General features: G+C 42.7%; 1 protein-coding gene across 12 annotated transcripts in view; it reads right to left on the bottom strand.

The window, feature by feature from the left end:
• svila (supervillin a) overlaps positions 1-20750 on the bottom strand; it is an 84369-nt gene that overhangs the window by 24102 nt on the left and 39517 nt on the right. For 6 of the 12 annotated variants that reach the window (XM_037078934.1, XM_037078935.1, XM_037078927.1 and 3 more), the window contains 13 exons: positions 20093-20156; positions 19851-19993; positions 19045-19759; positions 16213-16296; positions 13698-14573; positions 13087-13254; positions 12310-12344; positions 10028-10092; positions 9434-9570; positions 7912-8007; positions 7087-7411; positions 2438-2963; positions 823-1006 (listed from right to left, as the gene is read on the bottom strand). In XM_037078934.1, the coding sequence (XP_036934829.1) occupies positions 823-1006; positions 2438-2963; positions 7087-7411; positions 7912-8007; positions 9434-9570; positions 10028-10092; positions 12310-12344; positions 13087-13254; positions 13698-14573; positions 16213-16296; positions 19045-19759; positions 19851-19993; positions 20093-20100 (3362 nt within the window). In that variant the 5' untranslated portion in view covers positions 20101-20156. The remainder of the gene's footprint in view (positions 1-822; positions 1007-2437; positions 2964-7086; positions 7412-7911; positions 8008-9433; positions 9571-10027; positions 10093-12309; positions 12345-13086; positions 13255-13697; positions 14574-16212; positions 16297-19044; positions 19760-19850; positions 19994-20092; positions 20157-20750) is intronic. The other 6 variants (XM_037078931.1, XM_037078938.1, XM_037078929.1 and 3 more) reach the window with 5 other exon arrangements.

Genomic DNA, 20750 nt, shown 5'->3' with positions numbered 1-20750 from the left:
CATCCCCAAATGTTCTCAATTGGATTTAGATCAGGGGAACACGCATGATGGCCCAAAAGAGTGATGTTATTCCTCTGGAAGAATTCCTTTGTCCAGTGGGCATTGTGAACTGCAGCGTTGTCCTGTTGAAAAACCCAGTCATTACCACACAGAGGAGGGCCCTCAGTCATGAGGGATGCCCTCTGCCCCTGCACAACCTGAAGCTCCATTGTTCCATTGAAGGAAAAAGGACCCCAGATCATGATGGCACCCCCTCCACTGTGCCGCGTAGAAAACATCTCAAGTGGGATCTCCTTGTCATGCCAGTAACGTTGGAAGCAATCAGGACCATCAAGGTCAAATTTTTTCTCATCAGTACATCATAGTGTACATATGACTAGCCTTGTCGGTCTCAGGTATGTCAATAACTGCTATTTTGCTGCTAACATGCTTGTTGTTCAAGAGGGAGGAGGGGCATTTTTTGGAGTTGAATGAATGAATGAATTTCCAACATACTGCTATTGCCAATATTGAACTCATGCAGCAGCAGTGAAAACCCTAACAAGCATCCAACTTGCTGTTTTCTGCTCATTATCTCATGTTCTGTGTCCATCTAACCCACAGGTCATGCAGAGAGCCAACGGAAACCTCTTCCTTTATCTATGCCTCTGTTGTCTTTATTTACTGACCACCTCATGCAGAAGAGGAATATTTAGGCCGATCTGATGTAGTCAGAAAAAAAAAATGTTTAAAAGAGCTTACTTGCAGTAAAACAACATTCTGGACGCACAAAGTCAGGAGAACAACAACTGAACTCCGAGCTAACCACACAGCTGGGCTCACCTGTCTCTGATGGACATGTGTCTGGCTGTCATCATGTCGTTCAGCTCGTCTCCCTGCTCAGGCTGCACCAGGCCTGCTGTGGGTCTGCTGTCGTTCACGTGTGCGTCTGCCGCTGGAGGCTGACACGCAGTCCTGGGCAGACGAGACGCTGCTCTGGATGTTACCACGGTGGACTCCAGCAACTCTGTGCACATGAGCAGACATACACACACAAAGGATTGAGTGAAATCAATAACATGACAGCATCTACAGAACAAAATGGTTCCCATGGTGGAATAGATTTTACATTTCTGTTTAGGAGGGGCTTATGTGAATAAGAAGAGGAAATGTCCAAATAATTCTATTATCAAACGATTCCCCATTTAGGATAGACTCCTCTAAATAACACGATATTTCAAAAACTCAGCAGGCTTTTACATTTAAGTACAGTCATCACTCTCACAGTGCAAAGTAAGCAAAACAAAAGAGCATGGGAGCAAACATCTTTCATTCCTACTGAGGCCCTCATCCCTCTGAGAGAAGCAGGGCAGATGCTTTTCACAGCTTCAAACCTCCCTGTCACAGCTCTAATCAAATTACCCACTCTGCACCGTCGAAACACTGGAGCTTGCTTGTCGAAGCGCTTCTGCCTGCTTTCTGTCTGTGCATCAATACTGCTCTGCACTAACAACTACACAACAACAATCATCTGACTGATGTGTCTGCCCTCAGTGATACAGAGCCAATAAACTGTTTGGCTCAGAGTTGCAGATGCTCAGACATAAAGGCACACACAATCTGCATGGGACAGTTTCACAGAAGTGTGGTTGAATGAGACATGGTTGTTGATAACTGAAATTGTTGCTGATTGTTGTTTATTCAGTCTGACAGTTTTGCTCTGTATATATTTCAAGCCCATTTCACTCCTCTATCCAGAATAACTTACTTCTTGAAAATCCACAAACTTCATTGCTCCCTTTAGTGTGTAAAAAGTATAAAAATAAATAAAGAAAAACTGTGTTTTAAATGCTAAATGCTAATAACAGTATGCTAACACGTTCGTAATGACAGTAGCTCCCCGATCTGAGAAGGGCATGCACCTGTACAACCATCATCTTTGACCGCAGGACTAATTTAACACATTTCACGGTTTGTCCAAGGAGTTTCGCCGGATCGACGGGTCTGAGATGGTGGATGCACTTGTGCATGTGGTACCCACATCCACACAATACCTTGCGGCTACAACATTTTGGCATGCCAACATGTGCAACAATTTGTCATGTTTAACCAAGCCAACATCCTTACAAGCATACTTACATACATACTTTCCACAAAAAGCAAATTAAAAGTTGTACTAATTTAGTCAGCTCTTTAAATATTCCATGTCTTTCACCTTTTATTGTTTTCTGTTCAACACCAACTTACTTGTCATACTAACTACATCTGTGGCCCTCACAGGAACATTTCTTTTAAATCATTTTATGTCGTATTCAAAGAAAGTAAACAACAAAGAGGAGGAAATGCTAAAAAAAAAAAATTGTATCACAAACTCCAAAGACTGATATCTATGTTATAATGACAGCAGGGAGTAAAAAGCTCAGACAGATGGTGTGATTTCTTCCTCTGCTCTTCTTACCGCCACTGATGGCCCTGCTCTTCTGACTGTCCGGGTAGTGTCCTTCCTCCCTCCGATACACCTCCTCTCTCTGCCACTCCTGAAGCATGTGGCTCTCTGAGCTCTGCACTGCCGCCCCCTGTCTGGTCACCCACCACTGCTCCTCCTCCTCCTCCTCCTCCTGCTGCTGCTCCTCCTCTGCCCTCCTCTCTTTTCCAGTGTGGGGCTGGGGCAGATTGGCCTGCCTGACCACTCCTTCAGGAGAGGGCAGCTTCCTTTTGCCTCCACAGAGATCAGCTCTGTCTTCTTCCTGGGGAAAAACTCTGTACTTCTGGTGGTCCTGGGACCTCCAGGTAGGGCCCTCTGGTTGGCGAGGGGGCAGAGACGTGTCAGAAGTAGAGGTAGGTAAGAGTTCGTCCCGGGGCTCCCCTCTGGTCAGGTGGATGTCTCCAGCATGGTCAGTGGAGACAGTGCCTCCTGCTCTCAAATCAGAGGAGGAGGATGAAGCAGGGAGGTGTCTGAACTGAGAGCCTGTACCATTCTGAAGCTGTATCACAGGAAGGCAGACAGAGAAAGAGAGAAGGGGGTCACAATTTGCCACAGAGGCTGAGAAGCAAGTCAGGCAAAATGCACACACAAACAAAATGGAGAGAATAACGCTGACTAACCACCGCCTGCCTGACTCACTGCACTTCCTGAGCATCAAAGGGCACACTATTTTGCTGGTCAGAAGCAGCCCACATCAACAAAGCCATGCCAGCAACCCCCCCTATGCACAGAACATTCTAGAGACACACTAACCTGCCATTTTTGCTGAGTAATTAATGAGAAGCAACAGTTAAAATCCATGGAAACCACAAAACTGTTGAGAAAGGTCTTAAAAAATAAAAAATAAACAAATTCTGTAAATAGTCCTTTAACTGCTTTTTTTGCGTCAGTTTCCTCTCTCCTGCTTCTACTCCCTGAAGCACTTTCAAATGATCAGATGATGAATGGCTGCGGATGGTGAGTGAGAGCTGAATAGCTCTTGTTCTCCTCTCCTCCACCCCAGAGGCATCTTTCAAGCCTAAGGCCTCGCTGGAATGTGGCCGTCGGCATCAGCACAGCCTTCTTATTGACATCGGCAGGATGATGGGAACTGAGTCAGAGCTTGGTCAGAGGCAGAGCCATGCGCTGTACATTCAGAATGACATCACACAACATGAATACGGGGAGGAAATGAGATGCCATACGGCATTTGTTGTTCTCAGAAATGGCCATACATTTCTGAGAAGAGAGCTCCTGCTGTGTCAGACCCCACTGTCTCAGGCAAATGCATGGTGATTGTTGAGTAGAAGCTTACTTGTAGGAGCTCTACTGGGCTGTCGCACAGCTCCTGTTCATCCCTCATGTCTATGTCTGAAGACTCCTGGAGCAGAAAGACGCACATGCTACAATGCATGGTTTATATATTCTACATTTTGAGTGTATGAATGCGCCATACTTTACCTGAACTAAACAAACAATCTCATTAATCTATTTTAATATCTCAATTTGACTACAGATAGTTCTGTATATCTATATATTCTACGTCTGTCCATAAAGGATGAGGGATTGATCCTCTGCTACTTTCTCAGAGGTTCACCGTCTCCAAGGCTTGTCTGTCGAGTTTTTCCTTGCTTAAATAAATGGAAAGAATGTATCATATGTGCAACAGATCATAAAGCCTTCTTATGTGCTTTTGAGTGATATACATGAAGCAAACTCACATGAATAGGATTTTTATTTTGACCAATATATCCTTTAAATGTTCAATATTGTATTCTTTTTCTTGCTGAGAGTTAAGACCTTCACACACGGTAGTCTTTTCTATGTGCAAATAATTTGCATTTCTTTTTTTGTTTGTTTATTTTTGTCATACTTCCACACACAAAATAGTGCTGTTGGTGTTTTTTTTGGAATAAGTTTGAACGTAGGCATCAACCAATCATGATGAGAGAAATGGACGTTATGTCTCATCTCATGAAAATGCTGGACCTGTTGAGGGCCTATGTTTGTCATCACCCTGTATTGTATGAATCCTAAAGACAGTTGTCACAAAAGTCACAAAAGTATCTCAGGTTGAGTGACCTTGATTTCTCAATGTGCAATTTGTCAGTGGGGACCTGAAACTGCTCCATGCATCTGTGCCGTCTTCAAATCCATCAACTACAACGGCAATGGGAGTTGTTGGTCTGCTGCTGCCTTGATTGATTAGTTTTGTAAACTTGATGTTCAGTGTATCAATACATTGCACTATAACTGACCTGTGAGTATCATTTTAATGAGATAATATATGTGTCCAAATTCACATATTAGAGCTTATATATGTCACAAATTTGCATCACTGTCGATGTCAATAGTTTTGATGTGAAATAATCACAGATGACTATTTCATATTTGAATGTTGTTTCCTTGTGTAAATGACTTAAGATGAGAAGATTGATACCACTCTCCGACTAAGGTGCACTCATGAGCATATAGTACACATAGTAATTTTTTTTAATCCATATACCCACTGTGAAAACAGCCGCAGAAATGGGGGTTTACCTGGGAATATCACGTTTTAAGATAAGACAGTTGCTGTGACCATCCAAGATATAGATACATTTAAAATTAAGGCTGCAAGCAGTGAAGAACGGGCCCTCGCAGCCAGCGTGTTGGGGCATGCTGCCGTCGGTTGCCTGCTACTTCCACAATTAAGTAATGTACACTGAAGTCAGAAAAACTGTGTGAACTGCTGCAGATTCCCTGGACAAAAACAGAGTCGATGGTCTGCTTCTGGAGCTTGCTGAAGGGAATGAGGCATGATGCAATGAAATAGTTTCAGGAAGAAACTAAAAGTATCATCGTCCAGTAGCCTCACAAACCCTCCTGCTTCCCGCACAGTGGTAGGCTCAAACTCCCCTGATGGTTTCAAAACACATCAACAGTTTCTCTGGCAAATTTTTTCTCCAGTTTTTCCAGCAGCTCCCCACTCTAGCAATGATGTCACGCACTCTACCTCACGCAATACACACCGATTATAAAATCAGAAGAAGAGCTAAAAATCCTTAAAACTAAAACTGTGATGATTTCAAAACCGTAGAAGATTTTAAAAAGCTGCCTAATAGTTCAAGATCTTCTGACTCTTTTAAAGGTGGAATGGTGTCTGTAGCTCAAACTATAAGGTGCAAGAAGAGGTTGAAATTTATGAGTTTTGAAGAGGGTTTGAAGATTTTCCCCACTTACTTTCCATTGACAATAATTAGACTGCGACCAGAGCGCCACCTATTAGCCGATTTGCACCCAATTTTACACAGACCATCATTAGGCCATACCACACAATTATGAGCATTTATGTGATATTTAGACAGTATTTTGTAAAGATATGCAAGATTGTCTGTTTTCAACATAATGTGCAAGAAATTGTTGTTTTATGTTTCAGGCGTTTTATGGACTATCAAAATTCTTTTGATAACTTTTTGTCAGGAGGGTCCACATATGCTACAAGCAAAGTTTGGTGCAAATTGGTAAAATTGCCTAGGAGGAGTTCGAAAAAGTACATATTTCATTTGTGGCGATTTTGAGAATGGAAAGTTACAGCAAAAATGGGAGTGGCCTACACCACACTATTCAGCTGAATTTTGGGAACACGTCGATACAAGGCTTAATAATGTGCGACATGTTATGTGGGATTTATGGGCCAAAAACGCTTTTGCATTGAAAATAGCACCACCTGCTGGTCAGTTTTGGTGTGTAAGTTAAATGGGCGATTCTATAGCATCTCTATGAATTACATTTTCATAATTATTATGGTGTGGGCACAGTGCCAAATATTAAATTAGACAGCCACCAGAGCATCACATAGTGGCGGATCGGTAAAAACTTCGTCAGCTGTCCTCAGGAGGACACTGACAATAATTATACTAAGTTTCTCTTAGATTCTCTTAGATAGACTCCTGATATAAAATTTTAAGGTCAGCTGAAAAATTGCAAGAATTTACATTTTGCAATGTTGGATCTTAAAAAGGTTCTAAGTAGAGTTTCAAAACGCAAAAAGAAGAAATGGGAGTGACACAAAAAAAGAAATATGAGTAAGCAATTTATTTTAAAGCAACAGTTAAACTGATATAGGCTGTTCATCCGCTGATCAAAAGTTTAAGACCACAGCCTTTAAAAGCCAAAATCTGAGCAAAAAGAAAAAAAAAAAAAATAGGGTTCCTAGCACCACTGGTCCTAGGAAACGCGTCTGCTTGCATATGCGTTCCCTCGGCCCCTCTGGCCCCCTTGGCCCCCTAATAATAATAATCATTTGAAAAACAATAGGGACCTCGCAGGTCGAGACCTGCTTGGACCCTAATTACAAAACAGTTATTCATATTTTCAAATGTGACAGAGCTCTTTAAGAATATCTGTTTTTAAATTTAAAGACAGACGGAATATGTCACTATTAGAAAAAATAACTCAAAACAACTTAAGTTTAAAGACAGATGTTCAGCGAGCATAAAAACAGAGTTATTCTGTTATTCTTATTCTGATATTCTGTTTGTCCTTTTTTAATGATGCTGCCTTTTAAATTGCCCCTTGGGAACAAATAAAGTGTTTTGAATTTAAGTGAATTGAATTCTAAAGGATAAATAGCATTTTTTTTTTTTTTGCTCCTCCCCTACCTGCTCCATATCTCCCAGTGTGATGGGCTGTGTCTGGTAGCGTGCGTTGGCCCTGCGCTGGCGTGTGTCCCCTCTGGTGCGGGTCACTCTGGTTGGAGTCTGAGCCAGTCTGTTGAACAGCGCCATCTTCTCTGCCAGGCTGAGGGTGCAGAGGTCAGGCTCCTCCTGACCCTGACCCTGACTCTGGCTCTGGTTGTGACTCTGTTGTTTTCCCTCCATTGTGGAAACAGGCATAGTGCTCTGGACCTCCAGGGTGTCCTTCACCTGCCGGGCCGCCCACACCTGCTCCCGGGTGGCAGTGCTCTGCTGTGATGATGCCTGGAGGCTGAGGACAGGATGACATCCAGGAGACAAGGAGAAAGGGAAACTTGTGGTGAGCAGGAGCTCATGCAAGCTAGTGAGTGGCATGCTTCCTGGCAAGCAGCATCACGGCGCTGAGTGCATTTAATGACAACAAAATAACACCCAATAACAGTTTAACGTAGATCTATGACTGGGATGTTATACACGCAGAGTGAGTCATGCCCAAAGCAAACAAGGCTATGATATCATGTTAAATCCCTACAGTCTTCTTAGTTCTTTAAGCATTTAATCATGTAGTTTCCTCCAATCACACAGGAGGGCACCAGAGCTCAGATAAACACAACAACCTTACAACACTGAGAACTCCCATCGATTCACATCCTGCAGGGTCATACCCACATTTGACAATACCACTCTGAAAAGAAGACTTTGCAGTGATAAATGAGCAGCATTCCGTAAAAATCCAGTCAGGTTAGTCACACACTGTGGGTTGACTGGAGCATTCATAGCTGTGCCATGTACCTGTATGGTGGGACAGTGCTGCAAACTAGGGTGGGGCTGGGGATGCGTGCTACAGCAGTGTGAGCAGTCACTGTGTGTGGCACGTGAGTGGGGACGCTACAGTCAAGGAAGGGTACAAAGTCAGAGAGAGGGGGAGAGGTGACAGAGACAGCATACACGACAGAAGAGAATGAGCCACATGATTTCCAGGTAACTAAGAAAATAGTTAATTCAAGCTACAGAAGAGGAATGAAGCAACATTTCATTTCAACATTCATGAAGAATTTGACTTGGAAATTAAATGTTTTCATGTCCAGAGCAGGAAATGTGACGACTAGCTATCAGGTTGACAACATGGGAAAATGCTGCTGCCTCATAAAGTGATATATACTGAGAAAGGTAGTTTCAGCCAAAATACAATAAGCACATCCTCTCACTTTGCCCTACTCGAGTCAGGCCACGTAGATTTAACAGCGACACCCATATTCTGAAGTTTCTGCCTTAACCACAGTAAAACTGAAGAAGGTGGACTGAAGAAGGTGGACTTTTTAATCACTACACTGGAAAACTTAATATTTCAGCGCCTCATAGTCATCGCTCCTAATCACTCTTAATCATCAACAGAATCCACTGTTCATAGTTTTCATAGAGACTAGGGCTCAGTGCCATTTCCAATACCATACCCCTCTTTATGTCAAATTACAAGTGGTGGTCTGTCAGTGGTGTTTATGTAAAGAAATGCATCATTGTCTTTGCTGATTTGTGCACAACAGTCGCACATCTTGTCATATTTCAAATGTAACGCTAGCAACCAAGTCATCAGCAAACTGCTAGCAATCTTTATATCTTCTATATAAAGAAAACATTTAAATGGCATAGAGTTCTAATAAGCTCCAGTTTAAAGTGTGCCTCTGTACAGAGGACCATGTAGCCCTAATTTACCCTACCCCTTTTACCCAACAAGAATCAGGACACCCAAGACATAAAAAGCGTAAAACTGGTTAAAAATCTGTTGATAATCTTAGGCAATGAAAACACTGTTTCCTGGAAGACATGTCCTAACACACATTTTTTGTTATTGTCAATGCTGTGAGCAGCATTAACAAAAACCTGTTCACCTCTGCTTCACTGATTGAGGCAGAAATCTCAGATCTCCAAACATATGGCTCCTAGCTCCTAATACAACCTCCTAGCTAGCAATCTACACACTTAAACACTAACCTCTTCACTAACAGTAGAAACCATATTTAGTCATTTTAATACCAAGTTCCCCCGACACTATTTTGCAGGAGCACCATCGCTCCATCCAAAGATGGCTTTTATTGGAATAAAGAAATGGAAACAATATTTTTGCTCCTAAACCAGAATGAAAATTGGTGCAGCTAGACCACTCCCCAATGCTGGCTAGGGCAGTGAAGATCTGTTTTTTGGAGACTACATCCACACAGACCTGGTACCAATCTTCTTATGAAACTTCATTTTCCAAAGATTCCTTACTATTGCTTTAACAATCGCAGCTGACAAGTAACTTGAAAAGACTTACGTGGCAGCAATGACAACTTCCTCTGTGGTGACTGGCTGAGTCCTGGATCGATCTTGTGTCCGTCTTAGTCTCCTGTCCACCGCTGCATTCCTGGACCTCACTTTAGGGCCACCACCATCAATGTTCTTCTCCAGTTCCTGGATTGAAACATTGGGGTAAACATGAGAAAAAAAATCTATGTAATATTTCACATTTCCTTAGAAAGATAAACTAGTTGAGTTATAAGTGAAAGACTGGTGTAGATTTATTTGAGACAGTGAATATGACTTAATTGGCTACAGTAGATTATCACATGTCTCAAAACGAATGAGCATAACAGCAGATAAAGATAGATAAGATCACATTTTTTTCAAAGCTGTTTCAACTTAGAAAACAAATCATGTTTAAGGTCTGATTCACAGATGTGACTTAAAATGTACTCCGTTAAAATGTTTGTTCCTGTGGAATGGTGAGTATTTCCAGGTTTTCATCTCTAAATCGTCACAGGAATGACAGGATGGAATAAAAGAAAAAAAGTGTCAACTGTCCATTGTCATTGATTGAAAGCACATTTCTGCAGAAGTAAGAAGGCAGACAGGCAGGGTTGAAGCTCACCCTGAAGAGAGAGCGCTTGGCTGCCACACTCAGCTTGGCCCGTTCATCTAGCCTCTCTTCATCAGCTGCAGACACAGAGGGAAGAACTCATTATGACAATAGAAACTAAAGATGTCTGCTCCGTAAAAGTAAATATGGTCAAAATGATCTCCATTAAATGGTAACTCCACCAATTTTACACATTTAAGTGTGTTTACAGGTCTCAAAGAGTATTACTGATCATATGAAAAAAGTAGTATAAAGCCTTTTGTGGCTTCAGAGGAAGTTGCATAAAATCTGATAAACTACCTCCAGTGATGTCACTCACTTGCCAAGTTGCACTGTATGTTATGTAGGCACCAGGTTTTAGAAAGTAAAAAGAATGTGTGGAATAAAAGGTGATGTCTCTGAAACTGCAATAATGAATTTTTTTTGTTTGTTTGTTCTTAACTGCTTTTAGAACCTGGCACATACAATACCCACAATGCATTTTAGCTACCAACTGGCAGGGCTTAGTAAACCATCTTTACTTGTCTTCACTCCATAAGTAAGATTTTATGGGAAAGCCTTATTTATAAGAAATTAAATGGGTGGAAAATGAATCACATTACAGTGTAGAAGATTGTTTTAACAGCGTAATCCTCTATTTAACAGGAGTGTGCATCTTTATAGCAAATTCACTTCAAAACTGACGAGAGCTTCACCTGATCAGTCATGTGTCAAAAATATTCCATTTAATGTGTTAAAAGGGGAGTTATTTTTTTCTGAGCGACACATTGTGTAAAGCATTCATATCCATTTATCACCATGACCATATTCAGATTCGTCATTACATACAACCCGTACCATCTGGCTTTACAGCTGGGAGCAAAGATCAAAAACAAAACCTGCAACTGATGTCATAGGAGAGACTATGCAGGGCTAGACAGGTGTGAGTAGCATGGCTGCATACACACTCACACACTCTGTGCAAGACATGTGATATGACATCACCAAACAACTATTCCCTATGACTGATGCCGCTGAACTGAGCTCTACTCCCTGTAATTCTGTCAGAACGAAGATTGTCTCAGCTGAGTGTGTGCTTATAAAAAGCAGATGAGCTGCTTCTGCCACCAACTGTGCTGTTATGCTACTGTGAGCACCAGTAATGACTCTATAAACACCACATAAAAAGGTTGTGCTTTCTGTTAAAAAACAAGGCCTTAAAAGGGAGATTTGAGTCATTTGGACTCCACCTTCATTTACATTCTTGAAGCTTTGATTTTCAGACACAGGAAAGTCAGTTTTAGTTATTTGTGGTTGGATGATAATCATGTCTAGTCCTGTTGTCACTGTCAACTGTATTAACAATCAAGATGTTACTTAGTATATTCAAGTACTGACTAAATAGTACATTATTAGGGATCCCAGTGGTTTATAATTGCAAGACCCAACCTAAACCGCCTCTGCTTGACTTGTGCCTATTGTTTTCATATGACAAAAGCTTTGAGAGCTTTGATGTAGTTTGCTTGTAGTACAAGAAACACAAATTTTTTTCAATTTTTGCAAGTGAGAGAAGCAGTAGAGTTCAACTGATAGTCACGTTCTTCCCATCAAAACATTCATTCAGTCCACTGGACAAAAAGAGGAAGGGAGATTTGTGGGACGCTTGCCTACTACATTGCCCTGTAGTCATCCAGCCTATCCACTCTACCTAGCCCAGAGACAATCTGGCAGCCAAGAGCAGCTATGGGGGATGAGTTACCCTGAGAGGAGCAGCGGAAAACCGATCATTAACCACCACATCAGAACCGCCAAAAAAGCCAACATAACCAGGCTACATGAGTTCCTATTTTGAGTCAAGCACAGAGAACACAACTAACAAGAACGCCTAATCAGAGGCGAATTGCCGCAGGCCTTGCAAGAAAACCAGTCAGATCGAGAATAATGCCTTAATGGAAGCTAACAGCGCCCGTCACACTGAAGCCTGCCCTGCAAGTCTCATAAACCTCATTAGGTGCTTTTGACATCACCATCATCTTGCTACTCAGCCCATGCAAAGACAAAAGAGTGATGAAATTCAATTCACTCAGAGAACTGTGTACTCTCTGCAAATAACAACTCCTCTAGTCAGGTTTTATTGACATTCTTACCCTTTAAAGAACCCAAATATAGTGGGAATGTTTTCTTGTGGTGAAGACATGACATTACACAACAAAATTAAATAAATTCATCAAATCAAACTGCTTCTAATTTCCTGCTGTAAATATGCTACCAAACACTGTGCGACCGGAGGTTAATTACCAAGGCAAGTTACTTACCTTCAGCAGAAGCAAGATCTGAACTCACAGAGGACCTTTCAGAAAAAAAAAACCACAAACACAAACACGCACACAAAAAAAATGTAATTAGCAAATCATACTCAGATCCATGCAATAAAGTCAAATCGACAGGTGGTGAGCAGTTGGAGCGGAAAAAGAACTAAGTATAGTTAAGGTGAGAACAGTCATTTCTGGTATGCAGGAAATGTGACAGTGAGTGTTAGGAGAAAAAATTGAAAAGGAAAACAGTCAGACTAAGCTGGAGAATCAGACAGCATTACAGAAGTCTGTTTAGTTCCATGGTCTCAGGGAGTGATTACTAACAAAGGCCAATTCATGCTTCCTTGGTATGGTCACATGTGATGTCCACTGCCAAGGCCCAATCAGATGGACCTTTGGCCTTTAAGCTTCCCTGCTTGCTAATGTAGTTAGAGTGAGGGGCAAAATCAAGGAGAAAGTGAGTGTGTACATGCCTGTGTGTATGTGTTTGTGTGTGCATATGTCCCACTTGTTGGCCTGTGGTGAACTATGATCCAGCTAATTGCATTAATCTGATTATGAACTTACTCCATACTATAGAACAATTCACTGCAAACCAATGAAGACATACTTGATGATTAATTGGTATTATGAACTAAATCCTGATTGGAATCAACATTTCTCTGCAGCAAATCTCACAAAAATCAACATTACATTATGATTTCCTTGACATGCATGATCATATGGATATTTTCTTGCATTCTTCAATTGCTCCCATGCATGAGTCCAGAACAGTACCTATCAGTCTCCTGGCGCTCAGCAGAAGCGATGGGCTGCATCCTAAACCTCTCTGAGGTCTTTCTACTCTCCCCAGGACAGATACACTGCGGGGGCCTTCGCCCCCTGTCCCTCTCCCCTCTCCATGGGGCCTCATAGCCTGTGAGTGCCCTGTCTCCCTCAATCTCACTGGAGGGGCCGCCCCAAGAAGAGGTACCAACAGATAGAGAAAATACAGCATCATCAGGGAGAGATAGAAAGGGACTGGTAGCAAAAAAACGTTTCAAAGCAGAGGTAAAGGTTTGAATATTCAGTCACACCCCTAGTTTTGAACATCAAGTATATGAGGAAGACCATGTAGACTTATTTGTGTTAAAAGCATGCATACATTCACTGGTCCCAGGCAGTTACAGTGCAAGTCACAGTGCCAAAACGCAAACATCATGGAAAGCTTTGTGTTAGCCAATTATTGCATGAAAGCCATTTCTACAGATCACTACGCCTTGATGTTAATGTCACTCCAGCCTTTTTTGCTTGTTAGTCATTCAGTGGCCAGCCGAAATTAGTTAACAACCATCAGTGTGAGTTTTACAGAAGCCAGCCAGTGAGTAGCATGTGATTTTGCCACCTACAGCTCATTCCTGCGGCTGGTTGGTGGGGTGGTGGTGCTCTCCATATAGGAGTGTCTGAGCTGGGCCACAGACATCCTGTTGTCCAGCTGATTCTCTTTGTTACCAAAACCACCACCCTCCCTGACCTCTCGGTGGTCATGGGTCTGGTGCTGCCGGTTCCTCTGAATGGGCGCTTGTGGATCCCCTGTATCTGACACCAGGTGGCTCAGCGCTGTGATGGAGGTGGAGATTCCTGGGCCTGCAAGTGCCGCTCTGGGCTGGATGTAAGTGGCAACCAACCCTTTGTGGATATACATGGCATTATCAAGCTCTCGAGGCCTGATTTCTGATGCTTGCAGATGGTAGATGTGCTCCGTTTCGTCCAACCTGGCTCTACCTCGGTGTCCTTCTCTTGCAGGGTCCTCTGCCTCCCGTGCCTGGCTGAGACTCAACGCCTTGGACACTCCTAGTTCCTCTTCCCTCCATCCTCTCCGTGGGTCTTCAGTGCTCCTCTCCCTGCGGCGGATCTCAGAGGGTAGAACTGCTTGTCTGCTCCTCAGAAGGCCCCTTGTCTTTGCATCCTCTGTTCTCTCAGTCTCTTCCTCTGGTTGCTGCTCCCCAGCTCTGGATGAGGGACCAGAGGCCATGGACAGGTAACTGGGGTATCCACCAGCTTCTTGTACTCCCAGTGGCCCAGGTTGGGTGAGCTGAGGTTGGGGTTGATGGTGAGGATGGGAGTAAGTCTGGTGGGGACCTGGTGTTTCTGCATGGTACTGTGTAGAATTTTGGTTGCGGTATTGAAATTGTCTGCAGTAACCTGGGGTCTCTCTAACTTTCCCCAGCTCTGGGCTCTTCTGGTGGCCTTCTTCTCTCACGAGCCTCTCCCTAACTCTGATTCTTCAGGGAAAGAATGGACTGGTTAGCATTTGTACGATATGAATAGACAAAGCATATTTCTCTTGCAATCATTAATATGAATGCTGTTAGTCTGATAAAAGGAGCAGACAAACAGCACCCTAGTCATCTTGTACTCTAATCAAAATGCCTGTCTGCACATCTCTGATATAAGGGCTAGGTGCCAAACTGCAGCAGTGTTCCATCAATAACCATGTACATAGAAGCAAGTACCAAAAACATTTAAATAAATAAATATTAAATGTAATGCTTGATCCAATGTTTTTTTTTTGTTGTTGTCTTTTTTGCTCTATTTTACTTCCTGTATGTACACAATTCAAGCAGAGCAGCTATGAGTCATGGTTAGGCATGGCATTGATATTCTCAGAGCAGTTTGGGCAACTTAGAACATTGCAAATAGAGCTGTGTATCATCAATTAAAATCAAATTCCAGTTCACAATGTCCCATTTGTTCCAAGCACAAAATATGTCATGAAATTCAGTAAAACAATTTAATATTAGTACCTGAACCTGAAGTGGCAAGGAAAAAATAAAATAGTTGAGGAAAAACCAAGTGGAGGATGCTAGCTGTCCTTAGTCACTGATGTAATGGTCAGTTTTATTCTAGGAGAAGAACAGTGCTGCAACACCATCCCCTTATGTATCCTTAATATGTTTTATATAATATTCTCCTTCAAACATTTGTTTTCACTTAGTAGTGATGGGAACGGCAGTTCTTTCAGTTCAGTGCTCTCCAACTCCCTGAACTGATAAAAAGCCAAACGATCTGTCATTCAGTTTGTGATTCGGCCCCAAGATTCACATTCACTTAGTGAGGGGCAGTGCGTTCACGGACTATAGTACACAATGATTTGTGGGAGATGCAGCGCTGCTTTGGCTGATATGCATACACTAAAATTATTACACTGTGAAAGTTTGCTCTGCACACAGTGAAATCACTTAACATGATGCTACACGGATGTTAGCAACACAGCGCTAATTTTAGCAGTACGGTTACTGAACGTGAATCAACACTTTTGCCCTGAGTGAGTGAGTGAGTGACACAGTGCTGCTTTCAGCACAGTACGTGAACGTCCTCAGTGAACGTCCTCAGTGACAGTTCTCTGTGTGCAGTAGGTTCGCGAATCATGAACGAATCACAGCGCAAACGTGAATCACGTCCTCACAGTTCTCTGTGTGCAGGCGAGTGAGTGCGTCATTTGCCGAAGATTCACGAGTGAGTCGCGGCAGTTCCACTCCCGGCTGGCATGCTCGCGGCTGAGCTCAACTGAACTGAGAAAGGAAAGGAACGACTCAGTTCATGAAGTGATTCCGTTCAGTTCGTTCACTCAAAAGATTTGTTTGTTCGAACAACACATTCGCAACCGACACAACACTGTCACTCAGTGGTTAAACTCAACACAGCAAAATGTGGATGTTAAATTAAGTCAAGGGAACAGAAGCTTGAAGTAATGAGGATGACCATGATGTCGGCATCATATGCTCAGAGCAGAGATTCTTGAACATCAGCCCGATGAGAAAAGAACAGCACTGGGTTGTGTTATGACAGTTCAAGAAACACTGCTCACAATGGCAACATGAGAGGTGATATTGGGGTGAGACACAACCAGCATGGGTGTACCTTGAGGGCCAGTTGATGAGAGAATTGGTGTCACCCTCAGCATCAGTCTGGAGGAACCAATCAGTGCTCAGGTTTGCCCTTGTACTATACCAATGGAAACCCAATGGGAAACATGTGAGTGGGTGGGTGGGTTACTGTCTAGATTCAGTATTCAGCCTTTTTCCCTGGAACACACACCGCTACATTACACACAACATTGACTTCACATTGCGCTTGACCAGAGTGAGAATAGGCTTGGCCACCAGAAGGATCCTGCTAAGAATATAAGCATAACTCCCCATTGAAGGATTTCATTGCTTTTATGTTTTTTGGGAGAGACAGCATACTCAATAAAGTGTGAACTGCATTTCAAATAAGAGCATGTACTAGAAAAACTGAATGTGATGTGAGATCAGATCTGGCCATAGACTGCACCTATGTTAGCAGCAGTGGGCGATTTGTTGATATGTAACTGGGAGGATAGACCCAGTTTTGGGATGGCACCCTCCCCCTCAAATGGCCTAAAGGTTATCAGTGATGTGTTATATCAAGGGGGGGGGGGGTGCTCATTTAAGTCAGACATGTCTAACTGAGGTCTTATATACTGAAGAAGATACTCAGGGGAAATGCCATCCTACCCAGCCACAACTTGAGTCAGCCTGGTCCGCTGATGCTGCAGAAATACAGATAGCCTAATCAGTACTATTGAGCACAGGCCTTGGTTCAGCAAAATCAAAAGGGAATGTCCCTGACTGATGAATAAAGCAAAGGAGGATTCAAGCTGGACCATTTCCAAATTATACTCAGTCAGATTAACTGCAACGCATATCGGGTCTGTGTGTCAATATCTTTAACACCTGTATAGATCCAGACGGATCCAAGCATATTCGGCGTCAGCTCTGATCCAATTTATATTCCAGCCATTAACCTGTGTTGGGTTTCATACATTTTTCCTGATCATGGCATCAGTTCATGGCAGCAACCACTATCACCAAAACGCTGTGTAACAGGATTGGGCAATATATACCACATACATTGTTATCGTGATATTAGAATGTATACCGTCTGAGATTCCATGTTTCGCTTGATATGCCATCATGATATGGCATAAGTTTTTATGTTTTGTTTTTTTTTTCCCCCTGATTTTAAAAGCTGGATTAGAGTCAAGTGATGTCATTTTCAGACCTTACCAGACTGCCTAAGCAGGTAAAGTCAAGCATTAGAACAAATAGAACAATGTATCCACATTACTGATGATTATTTATCAAAATGTCATTTTTAAATATTTAAAAAGCACCAATAAGCCTCTGATTCAATATTGTTGTAGTATCAATATAATATTATGATATTTGATTTTGTCACCAAGTCTTAGTATTTATGAAGTGCTTTTATAAATACGCAACAGGTCACGCTATCCGGCCATGTCTCTTTAGTGACAGCTACTGTATATGTGAGTGTGAGCGTGTGTGTCTGTCTGTGGGGGTGACAGGGTTGGGTTCTTTTAATTCTCTTGATTTTATTTTGCTGTGTCTCTTTTTCTCCTGTTGTTTGTAAATTTCTGTGAGGCACTTTGAGATACTTTTTTGTATGAAAAGCGTCATATAGTTGAAGATTGATTTGATTTGATTTTAAAGGACATTTCAAATATTGAGATATCCATCATGTATCGCCATACAGCCTTAAAAAAAAATCAGGATATCATTTTAAGTTCATACTGACCACAATAAAGCGCCACATTCAGTCAAGGATGGAGGCACTGTTTTTCTAATCTACATAATTTGCGGAAGATTCGCCACAAATTAACATTTTTTCAGACTTATCAATTAATTTTTCAGGGCCCACAGATACCCTGAGAATAGGTAGAAGGGACACTTTCCCTTGTGCTATTTTCCTTTTCGACCTTGCTGGTCTTGATCAGGCCCAGCTGTGGGTCAGAGATCTGACTGTGGAGTCACACTGAGCCACACAGTAACACAACACCCTCCCCGCACCACATACACACACCCTGGCCAAGTCTTGAAACCTGAGAAAGGAACAGTGAGAGAGGATGATGCAGGCACAAACATAGGAATAGGAATGATAGTCTAGTCAAGTGTAGAATCATCGTCATCTGTTCATTAGAAACACAGATTGCAGGGCCAAAGCCTGATCAAGACTGGGGCTGGGACAGCTGTTTGTTACATCAGAAAATGGAGAGGAGAGATATAGAGCAGTGTGCCTGCTGATACTATCTGTGCTATATCAGTGGCGGAACCAAAACTATCCTTAGTACTTACTTTCTGTAGCAGATAAAATCACCATAAGACCAATAGACAGCATTGAGGAAAATAACCTGCTGTCAGTTGTTTTTAAAATCAGATAAATCAGATTTTAAAAAATTTTAATTATATATTTTCGAAGCAATACTTTGGTCAATGAGTGCCTTATTTGAAGGTCAGTATACTCTGTGATTTTGGGCGGGTCCAGACAAAACATGATCAACATGACAGAAACATAGCTATATTTTTGGTCCTGACCAAAAAACATTGACCTTGATAATAGATTGCAACAGCTTGGCTAGTAAAGGTTGCTTTGGGAATTTGCAGATAAGAGGGACAGAGACATAGTTATAGGGAGGGTCAGTCTGATGGATAATGCTGTCACAGCGAGTTCACCCATGAAACTGAATGACACAGCACTGTTCTGGCCACATGGAAACCATGCTTGAACTTTGTGTGTATGTATTTGGAGTGAAGTTGGGGTCTAAGCACTAGAGAGGGGGTGGTCTGCTAATAAGATCTCATAAAAGAAGAGAATTAACTACTTCGGTGGATAAATAGGGATTAAAAAGTAACAGTGATCAACACCACTCACCCCTGTCTGCTTAGGATATTGTGGGCCTGTTGTTCGATGAAGTGGTCCCCTGGAGAAACTCCTTGTTTGGCCGATGAGACAGAAGAGTCCCTGCTCAGCTTGGGTGGACTAGGTGGCATCCCTGTGACTGAATAGTCCTTGGCGGGCACCCAGGCAGCTGAGGACAATGATGTCACATCCATGTATGAAGAAGATGGTGGCTCAGGATGAGCAGCTCGACGTTGATTCTCCAGGTTCATCAACCTCTCCCTCTCTGAGAATGAGTCCAGCCTCCTACGACCCATCTCGGAGTGACCTTGCTGTGGTGCAGTGCATCCCACCCTTGGGCTAATGGCAGAGGTACTAGTGTGAGAACTCAGGGTGATGTCCCTGTCTTTCTCCCCCGCTGACTCTGACCTGTTTCGCCTCTCTGAGCCTTCCGACTCCTTCTGGGGGTGACTGTATCGGGAGGGACATTCCACATCTGGCTCCTGATCCAAAGAGATGCCATAGCGTTCGGCCAGCTGCCTGCGCCGCTCCGCTTTGTAGCGGGCGATGCGTTCAGCCTTGGACTCCAGTTCTGGGGCGCTGGTGGTGGAGCCTGAGCTGAACATAGGCTCTGTATGGATGAAGGACTGGGGGTCAGGTCTGCATCGAGGTCTGGACTGGTGCTCTGGAGCCATCAGCTGCATCTCTGGGCTTTCAAAACCCTCCATGGCATACCGTTGCCCTGTAACTAGAGGACACAAAAAAGGACACAAGTCAGTTATTCATATTTGACTGCAGAAAAAAATCAAATAACAGATTTAGTATTATTAATTTCTCACCCCCACAGGGCTCACAAGGGTCAGATGCCCTGGTGTATCGTGGTGTGTCCTCCTCCAGAAGGCGGTTTGCCACCAAGCTAGGCAACAGAGATGGATGCACTTCACCCTCTATGCCCTCCAGCCGCCGAGCGATACGTTCCTTTCTATATACAGACAATAAACAAGCAGCAGTCAACCTCAGGGTACCATCCTTCATAATATAACCATCATCAAAAATATTCATACTTGTATCATCACCTCACCTGTTCATTTCCCAGTCACTTGTGCTTGTGGTGACGCTTTCAAATCGCTTCCTTAATTCAGAGACTAAAGGAAGAATAAAAATGCACAATACTTTTACAGCTCTGTAATAGGGAACCATCTGTCATGGAAGTGCCATCTAAGCCAAAGACACTGTTCCTGAAGACTGTTGGGGACATTCATCAGTCTGATCAGGGTGGTACATTTTTGACATAGTTCTCTGAATCAAGACTACTGTTAATTATTTACAGGTTTGAGGCGAACGTAGCACGAACAGCAGCATGACATCCCTGAATCCAGCAGTTCAATTGGTTTCAATACCGGTTCTGATGTTCCAATATTCAGATTCAATTTATTTGACAAAAGTTTGTTTGTCAGGTTGCTTGTACTGATAAACTCACAGTGAATTATCAATTAACTCTGCTTCAACTCTACCAAGTTGTGCAGTGTCTTTTTATTCATTGATTGGTTTTCCAGCTCACAACCTGACTGTTTGGTTCACTTTTAGTGCTCTAAATACGGTAGGAGTAGGCAGTGGTTTTCTGTGAAAAGGCTCCAGAAAAACCCATTGCAAACTAACTGTCCGGCACCAAACGGCAAATAAAGTTAGCAACTTGCTAGGAATGTTTAATTAGGCTCACAAACTATTTTTCATGGGTA

Source organism: Acanthopagrus latus, chromosome 19 (assembly GCF_904848185.1).
Source record: "Acanthopagrus latus isolate v.2019 chromosome 19, fAcaLat1.1, whole genome shotgun sequence".
Lineage (NCBI taxonomy): Eukaryota > Metazoa > Chordata > Actinopteri > Spariformes > Sparidae > Acanthopagrus > Acanthopagrus latus.
Note: the sequence above shows the minus strand (reverse complement) of the source record. Positions and strands in the feature narration are given on the sequence as shown.